At 35.6% G+C, this 20240-nt stretch overlaps 1 protein-coding gene across 14 annotated transcripts in view; it reads left to right on the top strand.

The window, feature by feature from the left end:
• Window positions 1–20240, top strand: part of NBEA (neurobeachin) — a 680715-nt gene that overhangs the window by 101024 nt on the left and 559451 nt on the right. For all 14 annotated transcript variants that reach the window (XM_027588285.2, XM_027588293.2, XM_027588287.2 and 11 more), the window contains exons 7-8: window positions 9483–9602; window positions 11996–12142. In XM_027588285.2, coding sequence (XP_027444086.1) covers window positions 9483–9602; window positions 11996–12142 — 267 coding nt within the window. The remainder of the gene's footprint in view (window positions 1–9482; window positions 9603–11995; window positions 12143–20240) is intronic.

Raw genomic sequence — 20240 nt, 5'->3', positions numbered from 1 at the left:
GGGAGGTGATATCTCATTGAGGTTTTGATTTGGATTTCCCTGATGCTGAGCGATGCTGAGCACTTTTTCATGTGTCTGTTGGCCATTTGGATGTCTTCTTTGGAAAAATGTCTGTTCATGTCTTCTGCCCGTTTCTTGATTGGATCATTTGTTCTTTGGGTGTTGAGTTTAAGAAGTTCTTTATAGATTTTGGATACTAGCCCTTTATCTGATATGTCATTTGCAAATATCTTCTCCCATTCTGTGGGTTGTCTTTTGGTTTTGTGGACTGTTTCTTTTGCTGTGCAAAAGCTTTTTATCTTGATGAAGACCCAATAGTTCATTTTTGCCCTTGCTTCCCTTGCCTTTGGCAATGTTTCTAGGAAGAATTTGCTGTGGCTGAGGTCGAAGAGGTTGCTGTCTGTGTTCTAGTCTAGGATTTTGATGGACTCCTCTCTCACAATTAGGTCTTTGAACTAGTTTTAGTCTATTTTTGTGTGTGGTGTAAGGAAATGGTCCCGTTTCATTCTTCTTCATGTGGCAGTCCAATTTTCCCAACACCATTTGTTGAAGAGACTATCTTTTTTCCATTGGACATTCTTTCCTGCTTTGTCGAAGATTAGTTGACCATAGAGTTGAGAGTTGAGGGTCCATTTCTGGGCTCTCTATTCTGTTCCATTGATCTGTGTGTCTGTTTTTGTGCAGTACCATACTGTCTTGATGATTACAGGTTTGTAATAGAGCTTGAAGTCTGGAATTGTGATGCCACCAGCTTTGCTTTTCTTTTACAACATTCCTCTGGCTATTCGGGGTCTTTCCTGGTTCCATATAAATTTTAGGATTATTTGTTCTATTTCGTTGAAAAAAGTGGATGGTATTTTGATAAGGATTGCCTTGAATGTGTACATTGCTCTAGATAGCATTGACATCTTCACAATATTTGTTCTTCTAATCCATGAGCATGGAACGTTTTTCCATTTCTTTGTGTCTTCCTCAATTTCTTTCATGAGTATTTTATAGTTTTCTGAGTACAGATTCTTTTCCTCTTTGGTTGGATTTATTCCTAGATATCATATGGTTTTGGGTGCAAATGTAAATGGGATGGACTCCTTCATTTCTTTTTCTTCTGTTTTGTTGTTGGTGTATAGGAATGCCACTAATTTCTGATTTCAGCTCCTAGTTTCGTCGATCTGTTCTACTGTTGTTCTGGTTTCTATTTCATTGATTTCTGCTTTGTTCTTTATTTTTTTGTATCCTGCCACTTTACTGAAAACCTTTGTGAGTTCTAGCAGTTTTGGGGTGGAGTCTTTTGGGTGTTCCACATAAAGTATCATATCATCTGCAAAGAGTGAGAGTTTGACTTCTTCTTGCTCATTTGGATGCCTTTTATTTCTTTTTGTTGTCTGCTTGCTGTGGCTAGGACTTCTAATACTATGTTGAATAGCAGTGGTGAGAGTGGACATCCCTGCCATGTTCCTGACCTTAGGGGGAAAGCTCTCAGCTTTTCCCCATTGAGAATGATATTTGCTGTGGGTTTTTCATAGATGGCTTTTATGATATTGAGGTATGTACCCTCTACCCCTATACTTGATCCCTTGATCAAGAAAGGATGCTTTACTTTGTCAAATGCTTTTTCTGCATCTATTGAGAGGATCATACGATTCTTGTTCTTTCTTTGATTAATGTATTTTATCACATTGATTGATTTACCGATGTTGAACCAACCTTGCAGCCCAGGGATATATTCCACTTGGTCGTGGTAAATAATCCTTTTAATGTACCGTTGGATCCTCTTGGCTAGTATTTTGGTGAGAATTTTTGCATCCCTGTTCATCAAGGATATTGGTCTGTAATTCTCCTTTTTGATGGGGTCTTTGTCTGGTTTGGGGATCAAGGTAATGGTGGCCTCATAAAACGAGTTTGGAAATTTTCCTTCCATTTCTAGTTTTTGGAACAGTTTCAGAAGAATAGGTATTAATTCTTCTTGAAATGTTTGGTAGAATTCCCCTGGGAAGCCATCTGGCCCTGGGCTTTTGTTTGTTGGGAGATTTTTGATGACTGCTTCAATTTCCTTAGTGGTTATAGGTCTGTTCAGGTTCAGACTATTTGTATTTCCTCCTGGTTCAGTTTTGGTAGTTGATACATCTCTAGGAATGCATCCATTTCTTCCAGATTTTCTAATTTGGTGGCATATGATTGCTCATAATATGTTCTTAAAATTGTTTGTATTCCTTTGGTGTTGTGATCTCTTCTCTTTCATTCATGATTTTGTCGATTTGGGTCCTTTCTCTTTTCTTTTTGATAAGTCTGGCCAGGGGTTTATCAATCTTGTTAATTCTTTCAAAGAGCCAGCTCCTAGTTTCATTTATCTGTTCTACTGTTCTTTTGGTTTCTATATTTCATTGATTTCTGTTCTGATCTTTATTATTTCTCTTCTCCTGCTGTGGTTAGGCTTTATTTTCTGTTCTTTCTCCAGCTCCTTTAGGTGTAGAGTTAGGTTGTGTATTTGAGACCTTTCTTGTTTCTTGAGAAAGGCTTGTATTGCTATATACTTTCCTAGGACTGCCTTTGCTGCATCCCAATGATTTTGAACAGTTGTGTTTTCATTTTCATTAGTTTCCATGAATTTTTCTAATTCTTCTTTAATTTCCTGGTTGACCCATTCATTCTTTAGTAGGATTTTCTTTAGCCTCCATGGATTTGAGTTCTTTCTGACTTTCCTCTTGTGATTGAGTTCTAGTTTCAAAGCATTGTGGTCCGAAAACATGCAGGGAATGATCCCAATCTTTTGGTAACGGTTGAGACCTGATTTGTGACCTAGGATGTGATCTATGCTGGAGAATGTTCCGTGGGCACTAGAGAAGAATGTGTATTCTGTTGCTTTGGGATGGAATGTTCTGAATATGTCTGTGAAGTCCATTTGGTCCAATGTGTCATTTGAAGTCTTTATTTCCTGTTGATCTTTTGCTTAGATGATCTGTCCATTTCAGCGAGGGGGTTGTTAAAGTCCCCCACTATTATTGTATTGTTGTCAATGTGTTTCTTTGCTTTTGTCATTAATTGGCTTATATAATTGGCTGCTTCCATGTTAGGGGCATAGATATATACAATTCTTAGATCTTCTTGTTGGATAGACCCTTCAGGTAGGTTATAGTGTCCTTCCTCATCTCTCATTATAGTCTTTGGTTTAAAATCTAATTTGTCTGATATAAGGATTGTCACCCCAGCTTTCTTTTGGTGTCCATTAGCATGGTAAATGGTTTCCCACCCCATCTTCAATCCGGGGGTGTCTTTGGGTCTAAAATGAGTCTCTTGCAGACAGCATATTGATGGGTCTTGTTTTTTTGTCCATTCTCATAGCCTGTGTCTTTTGATTCGGGCATTTAGTCCATTTACATTCAGGATAACTATTGAAAGATATGAATTTATCGCCATTGTATTGCCTGTAAGGTGACTGTTACTGTATATTGTCTGTGTTCCTTTCTGGTCTATGTTACTTTTCGGCTCTCTCTTTTCTTAGAGGACCCCTTTCAATATTTCTTGTACGGCTGCTTTTGTGTTTGCAAATGCCTTTAGTTTTTGTTTGTCCTGGAAGCTTTTTATCTCTCCTTCTATTTTCAATGACAGCCTAGCTGGATATAGTATTCTTGGCTGCATATTTTTCTCATTTAGTGCTCTGAATATATCATGCCAGTCCTTTCTGGCCTGCCAGGTCTCTGTGGATAGGTCTGTTGCCAATCTAATGTTTCTACCATTTTAGGCTACAGATCTCTTCTCCCGAGCTGCTTTCAGGATTTTCTCTTTGTCCCTGAGACTCGTAAGTTTTACTATTAGATGTCGGGGTGTTGACCTATTTTTATTGATTTTGAGGGTTGTTCTCTGTGCCTCCTGGATTTTGATGCCTTTTCCTTCCCCAAATTAGGGAAGTTTTCTGGTATAATTTGCTCCAATATACCTTCTGCCCCCCTCTCTCTTTCTTCTTCTTTTAGGATCCCAATTATTCTATTATTGTTTCGTCTTATGGTATCACTTATCTTTCAAATTCTGCCCTCGTGATCCAGTAGTTGTTTATCTCTCTTTTTCTGTTTCCTTATTTTCCATCATTTGGTCTTGTATATCACTAATTCTCTCTTCTGTCTCATTTATCGTAGCAGTTAGAGCCTCCATTTTTGAGTGCACCTCATTAATAGCCTTTTTGATTTCGACTTTGTTAGATTTTAGTTCTTTTATTTCTCCAGAAGGGGTCTCTCTACTATCTTCTGTGCTTTTTTCAAGCCCAGCTAGTATCTTTAAAATTGTCATTCTGAACTCTAGTTCCGACATCTTACTAATGTCCATATTGATTAGGTCCCTGGCAGTTAGTACTTCCTCTTGTTCTTTTTATTGAGGTGATTTTTTCCGTCTTGTCATTTTGTCCAGAGAAGAATAGATGAATGAGAGAACAAAATGCTAACAGGGTAACAATGGCCCCAGGAAAATATACACTAAAGAAATCAGAAGAGACCTGAAACCGGGGGAAAAGAAAAGGAAAGAGGGAAAAAATTAAAAGAAAAAGAAAAATTAAAAAACAATGAATATGATCAAATATGATCAGGCTGGTGAATACATCAGTGCCACAGACTAGATTTTGGGTGTATTTTGGTTTGTTAGAAGAAACTGCCTCCCAAGATTTTAAAGAAAAAATTTATATATGTACAAAAATAAGGGTAAATACGATGAAGCGATGGAATATGACTGTAAAGATGAAAATTAGAAAATATTTTATAAAAGGAATTGATAAGTTAGAAAAAAGACAAGAGATATTGGAAAAAAAAAGGTGAGAATATGTTTAGGCTGGAGACTAGAACAAAGCCATACACTAGAGATTTAGGGTATATTTTGGTCTGTTAGAAGAAAGTGTACCCCAAAATTTTAAAGAGAGAACAACTTATATATATACCAAAAATAAGGTTAACTACTATGAAGGGATAGAATATGACTCTAAATATGAAAAATAAAAAAGATTTTTCAAAAAAGGGATTGATAAGATGTTGGTTGAAAAAGGGAAAAAACTTAAAAAATAAAAAGAAAATTAAAAAATTAACTTTGAACGACTAAAGAATCAAGGGGAAAAAAACCATGAATTCTATGTGCAGTATTCCCCTAGTGCTGGAGTGCTGCCGTTCTCATTGATCGGTAAACTTGGTCTTGGTGGGATGTTCTTGGTGATCTTCTGGGGGAGGGGCCTGTTGCCGTGGTTCCCAGATGTCTTTGCCGGAGGCGGAATTGCCCCGCCCTTGCCAGTCTGGGCTAATTAATCTGCTCGGGTTTGCTCTCGGGAGCTTTTGTTCCCTGTAAGCTTACCGTACAGCTTTGGAGGACGAGAGTGAAAATGGCAGCCTCCCGATCTCTGCCCCAGAGGACCTGAGAACTCAGGGCGCCACTCCTTAGTCTGCCGCCAGAGAAAAGCAGTCAATCACTCCTGTCTCCCTGGTATCCAGCTGCACTTCTGCTCACCAGGCCTGTGACCAAGTGTTTCTATCTCTGGCACACGACCCTGTGTGGAGTTTCCAAACCCAGCAGAGTCCTGCCGTGAGCTCCTGTGCCGTTCCTCCCTGGGGAGGAAGGGAAGTCTCCCCGGATCTGCCGCTTTTTGGGTCCCTGCTGGAAGAGCAGTGGCCTGACTGTGCCGTGGATTCGGGTTTATGGCAACCCGGAGCTGAGAGCCCACTCCTCCGCTCGGTCTGTGCAGCCAGCTTCCCCGCTCCGATACCTGAGAGCTCTGCCGCACTCAGACATCTCTGGTCTTTCTGTGGCCCCGAGGGTCCTGAGACCACACTGTCCTGTGAGGTTTCCACCCCCCGCTTAGCCACCGGAGCGAGGTCCCTCAGCAGAGGGACTTCTAAAAGTTCGGTTTTGTGCTCCCCTGCTCTATCACTTGCTGGTAGCAGCTGATGGAGGCCCCCTCCCCCCACCGTCTATCTTCCTGAATATCGCCTTGGATTCACTTCTCCGCACGTCCTACCTTCCAGAATGTGGTCACTTTTCTGTTCTGAGAGTTGCTGCTGTTCTTTTCTCAATCTCCTGTTGATTGAGTTCGTAGGTGTTCAGAATGGTTTGATCCCTATCTAGATGAATTCCTGGGACCAGACAAAATCTAGGTCTCCTAATCCTCTGCCATCTTGCTCCTCCCCCTTTCCTATGAATTCTTATTACAGGTTTTTTTTCTTCTTTCTTTTATAGATACATTTTTGAGTCTTAATTAAATGGAGACCTCAGTAGAAGTACATACCATCCTATGCATACACAGTTTACAACTTTCCTCCCATTTCTTTTAAAATATGTCAAAGATATATTTGGGCTTTTTGGTTTTAAAAGGCACTTGCCTATTATATATAAAGGATATATTAAGATACCAAGGAAAGAGAACAGAAAAGTTAATTTTCCTGTAACTACTATGACCTTCACTGAGATCAGTTTGTTCATTCAACTATGCATTCATTTTTCATTCATCAGTTTTATCAAATATCAGTGTTATGACCAAAAGCAAACTCTGATTGCTTCTCCACATCTTATTATCTGGCTAATTAAGTGGCTAACTGTATTAATTATCTCAAGTTAATGGTACCTCATCCAATTTAAGTGAAAAATCGGAAACCATCTTACACTCCCCTTTTCTGTATCATTACTTCAGTCAGTTCTGTTAATTAGTCCCTATCCCCCTTGTTTTAAATTACCAATGCCTTTGTCTTAATTTAGGCTTTTATAGTTTTCTTACCTGAACCTTTGTAGTAGTTTTCAGCTTTGTTTTTAACCACATTTGTCTAACTATCCCACCTACTCAGTACTGCCAGTTATTTTCCTAAACTATGAAGATGATCATTTCACTTTCCTGCTCAAAATTCCTAGTAATAACCACATTATGCAAAAACAAAGGCCAATTACTAAAGGTGTCCCGCACTTCTCTTTACAAACTGGTCTTTGTTATTGCAGCTAAATCTGAACATGGAGAAAAATTTTGTCAGGCCTCTGTGCTGTTATGTGAAGTATTAGGATTCTTCTGCCTGGAATGTTTCTTTCCCTCCTGTTTACACAACAGTTTGTATTCATACCTTCAAGCTAAATCTTAAGTTTCATTTTACTCTTTTAGTGACTTCTCTGTTAGCCTTCCTTCTCCATTTGTCTTGTCTTTTCCCTCTGCCCTGAGTCATTTCTTCTTTTGCTCCTGTATCTGTGTTTTATATATTTGTCATGGTTTTATAATTGTTTTCATGTTTGTTTTTCTGGTGAAACCTCCTTAAGGGTGTATATGTTATCTTTGTATGCCCACAGTCTGGGGGATACCTGGCATGAAATAGATGCTCAGTAAATTTTTTGAATGAATGAATGAGTCTGAGGAATAAATAACGTCAATTCTAGCAGAAAAAAATCTCATTGGGGAAAATAGTGGATAAAAAAATAAATAGATACTTAGTTAATGCTATCTTATTTATGGGTGCCAGATATGTATTAGGAACTATTCTTTATAATTTTCATACATTGTCAATTATCTGTAATATTCACAGTCACTCCACAAAGTAGGTATTATTATTCCTCCTTTTTTAAGACATGGAAGTAGGTCCAGAGAGGCTAAGTAATTTGCCAGAAGCCGTAGAGCTACTTACCTGGTGAGCTCAGTTTATATCTGTATGAATTTAAAGTTTGTACTTTCCAGCCCAGCACACTGAATTATCCCATACACAGGAGAAAGAACTCAATAAATATTTATTAAATAAGTGCTTTTTTCTATATTAGGTATGGCAGTAACTATAATAATACATCTAATGTTATTTATCCAAATAATAATAATATTATTTGGATAGCTGGAAATCCTCTTCTATTTATAGACATTTATTTACATGTATTCTATTTAGAAATTTGAAATTTCTAAAAATCTTACTCCAGAATATAAAGACTGTATTTCCTGTGTTACCTAGATGGCATCCTGGTGGAAAATTTTTAAACTCAGTGAGGGTAGTATAGGTAAATTTGAATTCTTATTCATGTAAACTATAAGGTTTTTCTTAAATTTATTTGAAGCTTCTATTTTTATGGCTTCTTCTTGATAATTTTGTAGTATTTAGAAATATGAGTTATTAAATGACTGACTTTAAAGTTTTTTTTTTCTGCTTTTAATCAGGAAAAACATATATACTGCTTTCTGATCAAGTGGAAGATTCAGTTTGCAATGATTAGAGTTAAAGATTACCTATAATGAAACAACTTTAAAAAAGACCTGTGTTTTAGGGATTAAATAGTTTGACCTGACATTTTACTTTTATAATTGAGGAACAATGCTGTTTGTGTTATTGTCTTCAATTAGTTGTTGAGAGCACTATTTTTATTTTCTGAATCAAAATAAATGAAATTGAATTTTGTTCAAAGTTTTTCAGACCCCTTGAAATAACTAGTATTTTAGTGGTTGAGAATTATTACTATAGCTTTATGTTTTTTAAAATATACTATATGAAATAATTGAATAGTGCTTTTAAGTAATTTGGGAAACAAAATTTGTATTATATATTTTTATTTTGGGGGGAGAAATTAAGTCTAATTTTACCTCCTTAACCACTGAAGGCATATTTGTTCAAGTATCTGTAAATTTTTGGAATTTTTTTATATTTTAGAAAAATATTTCTGTATTCTCAGCCTTAGGTTATTAACTTTCAAAAGAGTAAGGGTTGGATCTACAAATTGTTACAGAGCTTAAACCATTCTATATCAGAATATACACTTAAAATGCTTTTGGTTGGCCCTAGTAACTACAAATTTAGAACTTAATATAAACTCATTCCTTGATTCTTAATGTGTATTCACACATTATCAGGTTAAAAGTATATAATTATTCTTGGACCTAATAAATCTAAATTGTGGAATAGAAATCACCTAAATTTTATTATAACTGTTAAAATGTTTTTCCTCTGACGGGTCTTTCCTGACCATGCAATCCAAAGTAGAATCCTAGGTTATTCTTTCTCAGTTTACACTGGTTTTATTTTTTCCCTCATAGTAGTCTTCATTATTCGTCATTTTATATATCTTTATTTGTCTAATCTGTGTCTCTTTCATTATACCATGAATTTCAGGAGAGCTGGACCTATGCTCTGTCTGGTCAAACTTGGTTATTTGTGATGCCTGGCATCACATCACATCACATCACAATACACGTTATTAAATGAATGAACACAAATATATTGTATTTCCATAATATTTGGATCTTGGTATAGTAGAAGGAGTATCATTCCAGGGTTCAAGGCATTCTAGGTCTGTCTTCATCACAGATTTACTGTTTATGAGTCACTTCTTTCATCTGCAAAGTGAGAAATAAGATGGGGAACTTGAAATAGTGTAATGTGTAAAGGTTGAAATGTGTAATTATTATTATTCTTTCAAGCATTTCTTGTAGTGTGGTATGAATGTTATGATTGCTTTTTTAGACAATAACTAAACATGACATTAAGGTCTTTAATTTTTTTTTATTTAAGTGGTACATGATCAGCATTGTCCACATTTATAATCGATGGAGGAACAGTGAAATTCGGTGTTATGTTAATGGACAACTGGTATCCTATGGTGATATGGCCTGGCATGTTAACACAAATGATGTAAGTTTTTTTTTAATCTGTGCTTTAATGTATTTGAGTGTGTGATCTATCATTGTTCATAACATGAATTGTATAATAGTTTGGTAGAAACTTAATAGTTGTACTTTGAAAGTTTTTTTCTGTTAACTGAATTTTTAGGTCTTAAATTTAATATAATTAAGTTGCTAAAATAGATAATTAGTGGTAAGAAAAAAAGGAAAATTGCTCAAAAATTATTATTAGGTCAAAAACATCCATGCAGTATTCTATTCTTTCTAGAATTTCAAGCAATAAAAACTGTGTCTTGTACCTTATTTGGATGTGAAAGGATAACATATAGTAACTATGTCTAGAACAGAGGGAGGAATGGGCAGAATAATGTTAAGAGATAAGATTAGATTGACAGCAGAGGGTGAAATCCTGTAGGGGCCTTATATGCAAACACAATACCTGGGCTTTCCCATCTTACCCAGCCTAAAAATCTCTGGAAGGTTTTGAGGAGACAAGTGATATAATGCTGGTTCATATTTTAAAAATATCAGTCAGGCTGCAGTATTGAGAATATTCTGAAGGAAAAAATGACAGAAGAAGGGAGATCAATTAAATGACTTATTATAATAATAACAAACATAATACTAGTTTTGACTAGCCTGTTAGTAGTGAGGGAGGTAACACAGTTGGATTCTGGATAGAGAATATCTAGAGTTAAAACCTCAAGAACTCTGTTCTGGGCTTTCTCTTGTCATTATCCTGACCTGTTAGAACCAAAGTAAAAGATGTTTTCTAGTACCAAAAGTACTTCCAAACCCAATAACATATGAGCATTCCAGCATACCTTGTTTTATAAAAACTTGCCTCTTTTTAACAAAATTCACCTCTCAGTATTGTCCATATCTTTCCAGACTTTAATTTGCTTAAAAGCAGGGTCTCTTCTTGTTCTCTCTGGTATTCTTTTAAATAGTACTGTGTGCAAAGTCCATAGCTTTTTCCCTGAGTCATGGGTTGGAAGAGTACCCCCTGCAGACCATATCTGAACCTTGACCTGTTTTTGCATGACCTGAGAGCTAAGAATCTTTGGGTTTTTTTTTTTTTTTTTTTTCATTTTTAGAGGTTTTTCTTTTTTTAAAGATCCAGACAAACAAACAACAATCAAAAAAGATTATATGACAGAAACCGCATGTGGCTTGAAAAGGTTAGAATATTTACTGTCTGTTCATTTATAGGACAAGTTTGCTTTTTCTGCCCTGGAAACTCATAGTTGGGCCACAGTCAGTAAATTTTTGAGAATGATTTTATCAGAATTAGATACACAGATGAAATTCTGCTTCATATCTGCCTTCCAAAGGGGAGAGTTTTTACTATAGAGTGGAAGAAACCCAAGAGACTTTGTTGACTGTCACTAACTCTACAGTTATATTTAAAAAGGAAGGAAGGAAGGAAAGAAAGGAGGAGGGAGGGAGAGAAAGAAAGAAAAGAAAGACTTAAATTTTTGAATTATTTGCAATAGTACACCAAAAAATGGAGAGACCTGGGCAATAACACATATGTACACATAACATTATGCAGTAAATTCTTCAGTTCTTATAGTTTTAATTACAGAATGGGTATTTGATGAGTTTTTGTCCTCATAATTCATTCACAAATATTTTGTCATTCTATTGAGGCACCAGAGGGATACCATACATATATAATGTCTTGCTTTTTAGTGCTAAGGTGTGGAATAATATGTGAGGATGGGGGATGGAAACTGGGGTGAGATTTTAAGAAGCAGAGATGGGTCTAGGTAAGTGTGCCTTCTTAATGTCTTAAACTCTCCAGATGGAGAGCACCATACTATCTACTTTAGGTGGCAGATTTCAGTGATCATTATTTTTTTGGTTCTACATAATGCCTACTCATTGAAGAGAGGGAAGTGATTTTCATAGGGTCCTTGACTTAGTGTGGAGAAATAGTAATATATATCCCTGGTGGAGAAATTAGATAGTTTCAAAAATTAGGCCTTATGTGTTTATGGTTAAAATTTGGATTAGTCATTCTCTGATTCAGATGAATCTCTCTCTACATGGACAATTGTTAAATCATTAGAGTTTTAAAATTAGTTTTACTTTTGTAAATAAAATTATAAGCACTTTTGCCTTTAAGTATAACATTTCTAAAGTGGTTACGTGATTAATGAATAGATGATTATTGTTTGTTTTGCTTTTCTATAGATACAAAATATTTAACTGCTTTACTTTTTCTAAAAATCTTTAGCTGGCCTTTGTTATTTAAATACTCCATAAAGTCTTAAATGATGCTTTCTTCTGTTATTATTGTTATATTTTAAGGTATTCATGACAGTGAAGGCAGGTATCCTTAAATATTTTATCATTACAAAATAATACATTGATTTTTTTATGACTTTTTAAAAATAGAGCTATGACAAGTGCTTTCTCGGATCTTCAGAAACTGCTGATGCAAATAGGGTGTTCTGTGGTCAACTTGGTGCCGTGTATGTATTCAGTGAAGCGCTCAACCCTGCGCAGATATTTGCAATTCATCAGTTAGGACCTGGATATAAGGTAGTAATAACTATCTTATTACAAATCCTATGGAAAGTTTTATGTGAATTCTCTGTGAAATGTGATACAATATAACGTATAGCGATAATCTTTCTTCAATGTGATTTAAAAGTTGTCTCTGTTTTTTGGAACTCAGCTGTTATTACAGGTTTCATTTTGTTTCAAAGGTGCTTTTTCTCTTTTTCACTATTTTCCTTTCATGAACTTTGAAAATTCTTTAGACTATTTTCTAATATGAAAGCCATGGCTTTTGTTAACATAATTCTGAAATAATAAATTTTATAAAACCATATTGCTTAATGTGGTACTTAAAATCTCAAATTTTGAAATACATAATGAACAAATGAAATGACCATTATTGTTCAAATTAGAGATAATTTGGAAAGAATAAAGATTTAAAAGGAAAATGGTATAAAATCACATGTGGCTGAAATTAATTCAGTTTTAGTTTTTACTTTTTCTCATCCTTTACAATAGGCAGAGAAGGTCAGTATAGTAGTGAGTATCTGAATTTTACAAAATCAGTTATTTAATATGATTTATCATATTCTGTTTTTTAACTTTCAAAATGAAGACTTATTTAGGCTAGATATTGCATTCACATATATGAATTAGTTTTTAATGTGCGGTACCCCTGGCTAGGGAAATACGAGTTTTATTTTAATCACATTAGGAGTTGTGACATCCCAAACTGTTTGGAGCTGAGAGAAAATCATGCAGTGTAAGTCAAAGTATTTATAATTCTGAAGAAGTACATGTCTTGCATGGAGGAGCTGCTTTTTTAAAAAATTTAGTGTTTAGATAATCAGTGTGAAGATTATATTATGAAAAAAGGGGTACTAAAATATTTCTGTTCCCAGTGATTTTAAAATAATCACAATAATATTAAATGACAATAATGCTGTCATTTTTATGTCAAGGTGGAAATACTTGCTACCATCTTTTGTCCATATCATTAATTTTACTATCCCTAGAAATGAATTTGTGCTCATATAGCACTTTTTCTTGTGTGCGTCCTTTGGTTTAGGTCCTAGTTCTGCCATGTATTGGCTTTGCACAGGAATGTTTCTGTAATTCAGATTTTTGGATTAATATACATTCTGCCTCCTTTTGTACTTCTTTGGCTTGGCCTAAAATATTTGAAGTGGCTTTCTTCAAGCACTGCCAGAATGATATTAAGTGAATCAAATCAATGATGCATAATTAAGATAGAAATTAAGAAAAAACAGATATGCAAATTATGAATCCAATATGACTGCTATAGTGCAATTTTAAAATTGACGGGAGCTTCCTGGCAGGAAAAAAGAAAAGGACTAAATATAAACAAGTTATGTAATTCTCTTATTTAGAAAGGAGCAAACATTGTCTTGAACCACTTTGCAAACTTAGTAATTTGTCATATGGCTCTTTCTCATCATAGTCTTTTATAGCAAAAGTGAAAATGAGTAGTAACCCTGTGTCACTGTGTTGTATACACAAATACTCACGTGATAGAGAAGGTATTCCTAGCATCCTAACGTAGTCAATAGAGTACCTATATCAAAGTCAGAACTTTTAAAAGAAAATACCTCTAAATTTTGGGCATTGCATGAAAAAGTATTTTATTAAGTTTTGAAAGTTCCCAGTCTATGGGTATAGCCCACTGAGCCCCTTGTTTTTTTTTTTTTTAAGATTTATTTATTTATTTTAGAGTAGGGGAGAGAAAGGCGAAGGGAGAGAGAGTCCCAAGCCAAATCCTTGCCGAGCGTGGAGCTCTGGGGCTCATTCTCACAACCCTGAGATCATGACCTGAATCGAAACCAAGAGTCGATGCTCAACCGACTCTGCCACCCAGGTGCCCCCTGAGCCCTGTGTTATTAATGGAAATAGACTGTAAATACATGGGTGTATATGTATTTTCTCAATTTGTAAATATTAAAAATAGAATTACTATCAGGACAGGCATCTGTAAAAATTTTTGATATTAAAGTTGTTTTCTAGAAATTCAGAGAATGAAGGGAAAGAGGAAAGGATACAAATGAAGACCAGATTGTGTTATGACAAGGAAAAAAGCTGAAGTGGTTTGCACATAATAGTCTCAATTTTCTTGGGTAGAGTAGGAGGCAGTCACTTTCTATGAGTTGAAGGGGTAGAGAGTTGCAGTGGAACTTTTATGGTGTTCAGGATATAATAACTAGTTGACATTTGGCTTAAATCACAGATGAAGCTAGAATTATTGTTATATAATAATGTATTTATATTCATTGATGTACGTAATATGGAGCTTCCAATAAGTGTAATTGTCAGTATTCCCTATGATTCTGGGCTTAATGTAGATAGCATGTCAACATCTGGGCCCTGAAATAAAATAAATTAATTCCCAAAATAATATCCTCAAACTATATATACTATGCATTCTGGCCTGTGTGATTTTTGACTTGCTGACCATTAGAGTATTAGGTAATTTTCTTTCTGTGAAATGTCTGGTTTTGAGCAATAGAGTTTGTCAGTGAATATTTTGCACTTAGTTATTTTAGGGAAACAGTAAATAAAAGGAGATACTATTACTAATCAAATAAATCATTAGATTTGGAAGTAATTTGTAAAACAACAGAATTTATCATTGTAACTTTGTCTAGTATAGAAAAATTTACTGTGAGTGAAGTGTATTGTGGAGCTCTATTTGATAGGGTTATTCAGTGTCTACAAGATTATAAAGTCTTATACATACAGTGGCTTTTTGACATAAACTTGCAAAGCAGATTTTAAAGTTTTGATATTTTATAATTGTTATTGGACACTTCCTAATTATCTTAGAGCCTCTTGTGGCAAGTAGTTCATCTCCATTGCTAAATTTTTCAATATTAAGCTTTGTGTTTTGTTCTCCATTCAAGAAAATGATAGCATAATGATTCTTTATCAGTTTATTATATTATGATAAAGATCTGATACAGAGAAAATGTATGGAACAGCCTCCAAAATTAAAAATCACTTTGGAGGGGCACCTGGGTGGCTCAGTTGGTTAAGCGTCTACCTTCGGCTCAGGTCATGATCCCAGAGTCCTGGGATCGAGCCCCACATTATTGGGCTCCCTGCTCAGCGGGGAGTCTGCTTCTCCCTCTCCTTTTGCTCCTCCCCCTGCTTGTGCACGCATTCTCTCTCTCTCAAATACATAATTAAAAATCATTAAAAAAATCACTTTGGAGGGTTTCTGATACTTGCCTGGATAGGCAAGCTCCTAAGAAGGTGATATTCCCATAATAACCTCTTAAAATTCTGTACATTATACAGAAAACAACTATGTGAGGGCTCTAAAGACTGAATAAATGCCTCCAGGTTTTAGAGAGGTTAAAACATGAAACAAGTGGTCAGCATGGGCTGAATTCTCCATTTTTTACTCTGATAGAAAAACTTTCTGGCCAGAAAAATTAAGGTAAACAGTACTTGGCCAATCAACATCACATGGAGATTAATGGGCAACCTCAGAAAAGAGACAGCCAGAAAAGAATCTGAATTCTGTATTTTAAAAAAACTCAGCTTGAATCTCTGACCAACTCCTGAAACCATGGTGATCATGACAAACTGTTAATAGATTGTAAATAAGGCTTCAAGAACTGAACTGAGATCTGAGATACCATACATAGGAGGTATGACAGTCTGTAATTGTATCTAAGCAAGAAAATGACCCCACGAAACAAAAACAAATACTTTGCAGAACAGTATGGTCTCTACAGAATAATTTTCACCATGGCCAGCATATAATCCAGAATTGCTCATCCTATGAGAAGCCAGGAAAATGTGACTTATTCTCAAGGAAAGGGAAAATCAGCACATACCAATTCCCAGGTAACCCAGAATCATGGAATTATTATGTGAGCACTTTTAGGGAGCTATTATAACTAGTGAGGTTAAAAAAATTTGCTTGTAATGAACTGGGAATTATCAGCCACAAAATTTTTAAAAAGTGGAAATTTTAGAACTGAAAAATACATCTGAAGTTAAAAAAATCCACTGTATGGGTTTATTATTAGCAAAATTGATATGATAGAGAAATAAATAAACTTGGATATAGGTTGACAGAACCATTAGAAGAGAGAGAAAAGATTTAGGGGGAAAAGAAGAAAACCATAGAGCTGTATGGGGTGGTTTTGCAATGTCATATGCAACGTATAAGAGAAAGGCCCAGAAAAAATATGAGGAAATAATGGTAGAGAACTTCCCAAATTTCTTAAAACAAACAAACAAACATATTTATAGATTGAAGGAACTATGTAAACTCCAAGGCAGATAAAGTCAGGGAAACCATAGAGCTGGAACAGAACCTGTCAACCCAGAATTCTGAAGAAAGAAACTTGGATCATTAAGAATGAATGAATGAAAACATTCAGAACGATAAATATATGGATAAATAAAATATCTTTTTTCTTATTTTCTTTAAGACATATACTACTGATTAAAGCAAAAATTATATTGTCATTTATTGGTTTATAATATACATAAATTTAATATATATGGCAGCTCTAATAGAAGGTTCTGGGAGGGGATATAAATGCAAACTTTTCATATTTTAAAAAATATCTGTGGGATATAAAAATATTGACTGAAATTCAATAGCCAGAATGAAATTAACAAATTCAAAGTCATATATCTTTTCTTGAAATGTTAAGTATCCAGTATTTAATTTCCCTATGCTATATAGACTTCTTTTTGAAATGAAAGATAACATATATTCTACATATACTCAGTGGAAAGGAGAAACAAAATAAAGTAATGCAAATTAATGGAGAGAAGGTAAACTAGATATGAGTAAGAGGCATTCATTGATTTATCCATTTATTCTTTTAGTAAATATTATTAAATATTGTTTATTGGCACTGTTCTAGATGTTCTGGGTGCTAGGGATATGACAGTGAACAAAACAGACAAAAATTCCTGCCTTTATTGGGGAGAAGGAGAATGTACATTATCATGGGAGGGGACAGACAAAAACCAAAAAAAGAGATAGTGTGCTAGATGGTGGGAATTGCTATGGGAAAAATAAAGCATGTAAAAATGACGGAAAATGGTGGACTGCAGTTTTTATAGAGTGTTAGAGGAGATTGCACTAAAGACTTCAAGGAGGTGAAGTTGATGTCAATCAGGTGAATATTTGGGGGAGAGCTCTCAGAGCACATGGGAGAGCAAATATAAAGGCCACTTAATAGGATCTTACTTGATAGGTTAACAAACACTGATTGTGTTTCACTGTGACGAGGATAGAGGGAATTTAGACAAGGCTGATAGCAGTAGAAAGTAGTGGAACTTGGTTGGAGTTTTGATAAGCTATACCTAAAATAATACTCTAAGAGGTCAGGTTTTGCATATATTTTGGAGGTAAATCCAGTAGCATTTTCTGTCCCTAGGAATGTGGACTAAAGGTGCAAGAGAAGATTCAAAGGTGACCCAATTATTTTAGCCTGAACAATTGAATTGATGGGTTTTTTATTTACTAAGATAGGAAAGATTTGGAAAGACCAAATTTTGGGGAAGAAGGTCAAGGTTTGGTTTTGGACATATGATGTTTGAGAGGCCAGTTAGACATCTAAATGGAGAAGTGATATAAGCCTGCAGTTTGTGGGGGGGATGTCTAGGTTGGAGATGGAACTTTAGCATTGGTAGGATATAGACAGGATTTAAAGCTATGAGACTGGATTTAGATACCAGTGAAGTGAGTTCGGAGATAAAAGATGACTGAGTAATGGCTCCTTGGAAAAGCCAAAGTTTGCAGGTTGTGGAGATGAGAAGGACCTAGTAAGGGAAAATTAGAAGGAGAGTAAAGGAGTAAGAAGAAAATGCAGGAGAGTATGGTGTCCTGGATGTTTTTAAAGTAAGAGGAGGTGATTAATTTTCAAATGCTGCTGACAGGTTAAGTAAATTCAGGACCGAGAAATGACTATTGGATTTAGCACCATGGAGGTCATGGGTGATCTTGATTATCACCTTACAGTTAGTTGAAATGGGTGAAAAGTCCTTTATGTCATGAAGACAGTAGTATTTTTTTTTTCAGAATTGAAAGAGAAACGTTAATTTATGATTGAAAGTACAGTTTAGTTTTGCTTGTGTCGTTCTACTACATTGTGTAACAAGACTTATCTCTCTACCTTTATAATATTCTATAACTCCCATTTCCATCATTTTATCCTTTTGAAGAACTGTTTATATGTAGCTGTTTTTTTCTGGTCTCCTGATTATTTGCTTTTACTGTTGTATACATTTATTTATGCTCAGTATATTTGTAAATAAAAATTCATAGAAAAACCTCTGAGTAATATGTACTTATGTGCATATGAATATGATTATGTAAACTTTCTCTGCAAAATAGTGAAGCTTTATTTTTAAACTGTCACACTTTAAATGATTTTTCATTTTAGTCAGTATCTTTAGGATGATATGAACATACTCAAAGTATGCTACCATTTTTCAAGTTAGTTGCAATTCTTTTGGAATTACTTTTGAAGGGTCAGTCTTTAAGTGACACAAGAAAACAGTTCTCATTACTTTAGAGCTATGCTATATTTTTGATAATAGATCATTTTGTGACACCTATTAATTCATCAGACATGGCTTCAAGTTGTTTTTTTTTTTCCAAAAATTAAATCCATCCCTTGAGAATGACAGTTTGCCTTCAAAAATGTAATTTAAAATGCTGCAGATTTCGATCAATAGTGGAAGTGGAGAGCGGATCCCAGAGAGCCCTGAGCAGCTCTCCTGTCCACCTTCTCCTCACCAAGAACCACCACTGCTGCTGCTGGCCCCGCTCACCATCACTGCAAGCTTGAGCAGCGAGGCCGAGATCTAGCCTCAAAGCGAACGGCAGCAAGGGCGGCCTCATATTGGCAGTGCCTGAAGGGTCACGTTCATCACAAGGAAGTTTTTGGGAACAGTAAAATGGTTCAGCATAAGAAACAGATATGGTTTAATCAACAGGAATGACACCAAATATGTATTTGTACACCAGACTGCCATAAAAAAGAATAACCCCAGGAAGTACCTTTGTAGAATACAAGATGGAGAGCGTGTCGAGTTTGATATCATTGAAAGGATAAAACGGGTGCAAGGCAACAAATGTTACAGGCCCTGGTAGATTTCCAGTGCAAGGCAGTAAATGTGCAGCAGGCTGTAACCTGCTAAATTATGAACACTATCCATGTTGCAGGGGTCCTCCACGCAATTACCAGTAGAATTTCCAGAATAATGAGAATGGGGAAAAGAATGCAGGATCGGAAAGTGCTCCTGAAGGCCAGGCCCTAATGCAGGCCACTGCAAATGGTGCCCACTTTAGTACGTGTGGAAACCCGATGGGTTTTGACCAGAGTATTCCCACCTTCCTGTGCGGGGAGAAGTGATGGAGGGTGCTGATGACCAGGGTGCGGGAGAGCAAGGTAGACTAGTGAGACAGAATATGCATTGGCGTTATAAATGACTATTCCACAGGGGCCCTCCTTGCCAAAGATAGCCTAAAGAGGATGGCAGTGAAAGAGTTAAGGAACATCAAGGAGATGAGACCCAAGTTCAGCAGCCACCTCAACATCTGTACTGCTACAACTTCAGTTACCACAACACAGAAGCCCAGAAAGCCCTAAGTGACAAGATGGCAAAGAGACAAAGCTGCTGGTCCACCAGTGGAGAATTAGTCCCCTACCAAGGCTGTGTAGGGCTGAGTAAATGCAGGCTTACCATCTCTGCTGTCATCTTACCATTGGTTTAATCATCCAACAAGAGGAAGTGAATACAAAGTTGCTGCAATAAAAAATAACAGAAGGTTGGAGCTGAAGATTTCAAGTGCTTGATTTTTGTTCATTGACCAGATAATTAAAACTTTCTGCATATTTCTGCAGACTGGAGTTTTTATTATCTTTACCTAAAGACGTCTCTTTTTTGATAATGGCAAACATTTTTTTTAAAAGGTTGTTTTCCTCAATACACTTATAAAGGTTTTTAAATTGTCTCATATCTGGAAAAGTTGAGATTTTTAAGAACCTCATTTTTAATTTGTAATAAATGTTTACAACTTAAATTTTTTTTCAAAAATTCAGCAAACTGCAAGCACCTGTTAATAAAGATCTTTAAAAATGCTGTA

Source organism: Zalophus californianus, chromosome 3 (assembly GCF_009762305.2).
Source record: "Zalophus californianus isolate mZalCal1 chromosome 3, mZalCal1.pri.v2, whole genome shotgun sequence".
Classification (NCBI taxonomy): Eukaryota; Metazoa; Chordata; class Mammalia; order Carnivora; family Otariidae; genus Zalophus; species Zalophus californianus.
This window is presented reverse-complemented; position numbering and strand designations above follow the sequence as displayed.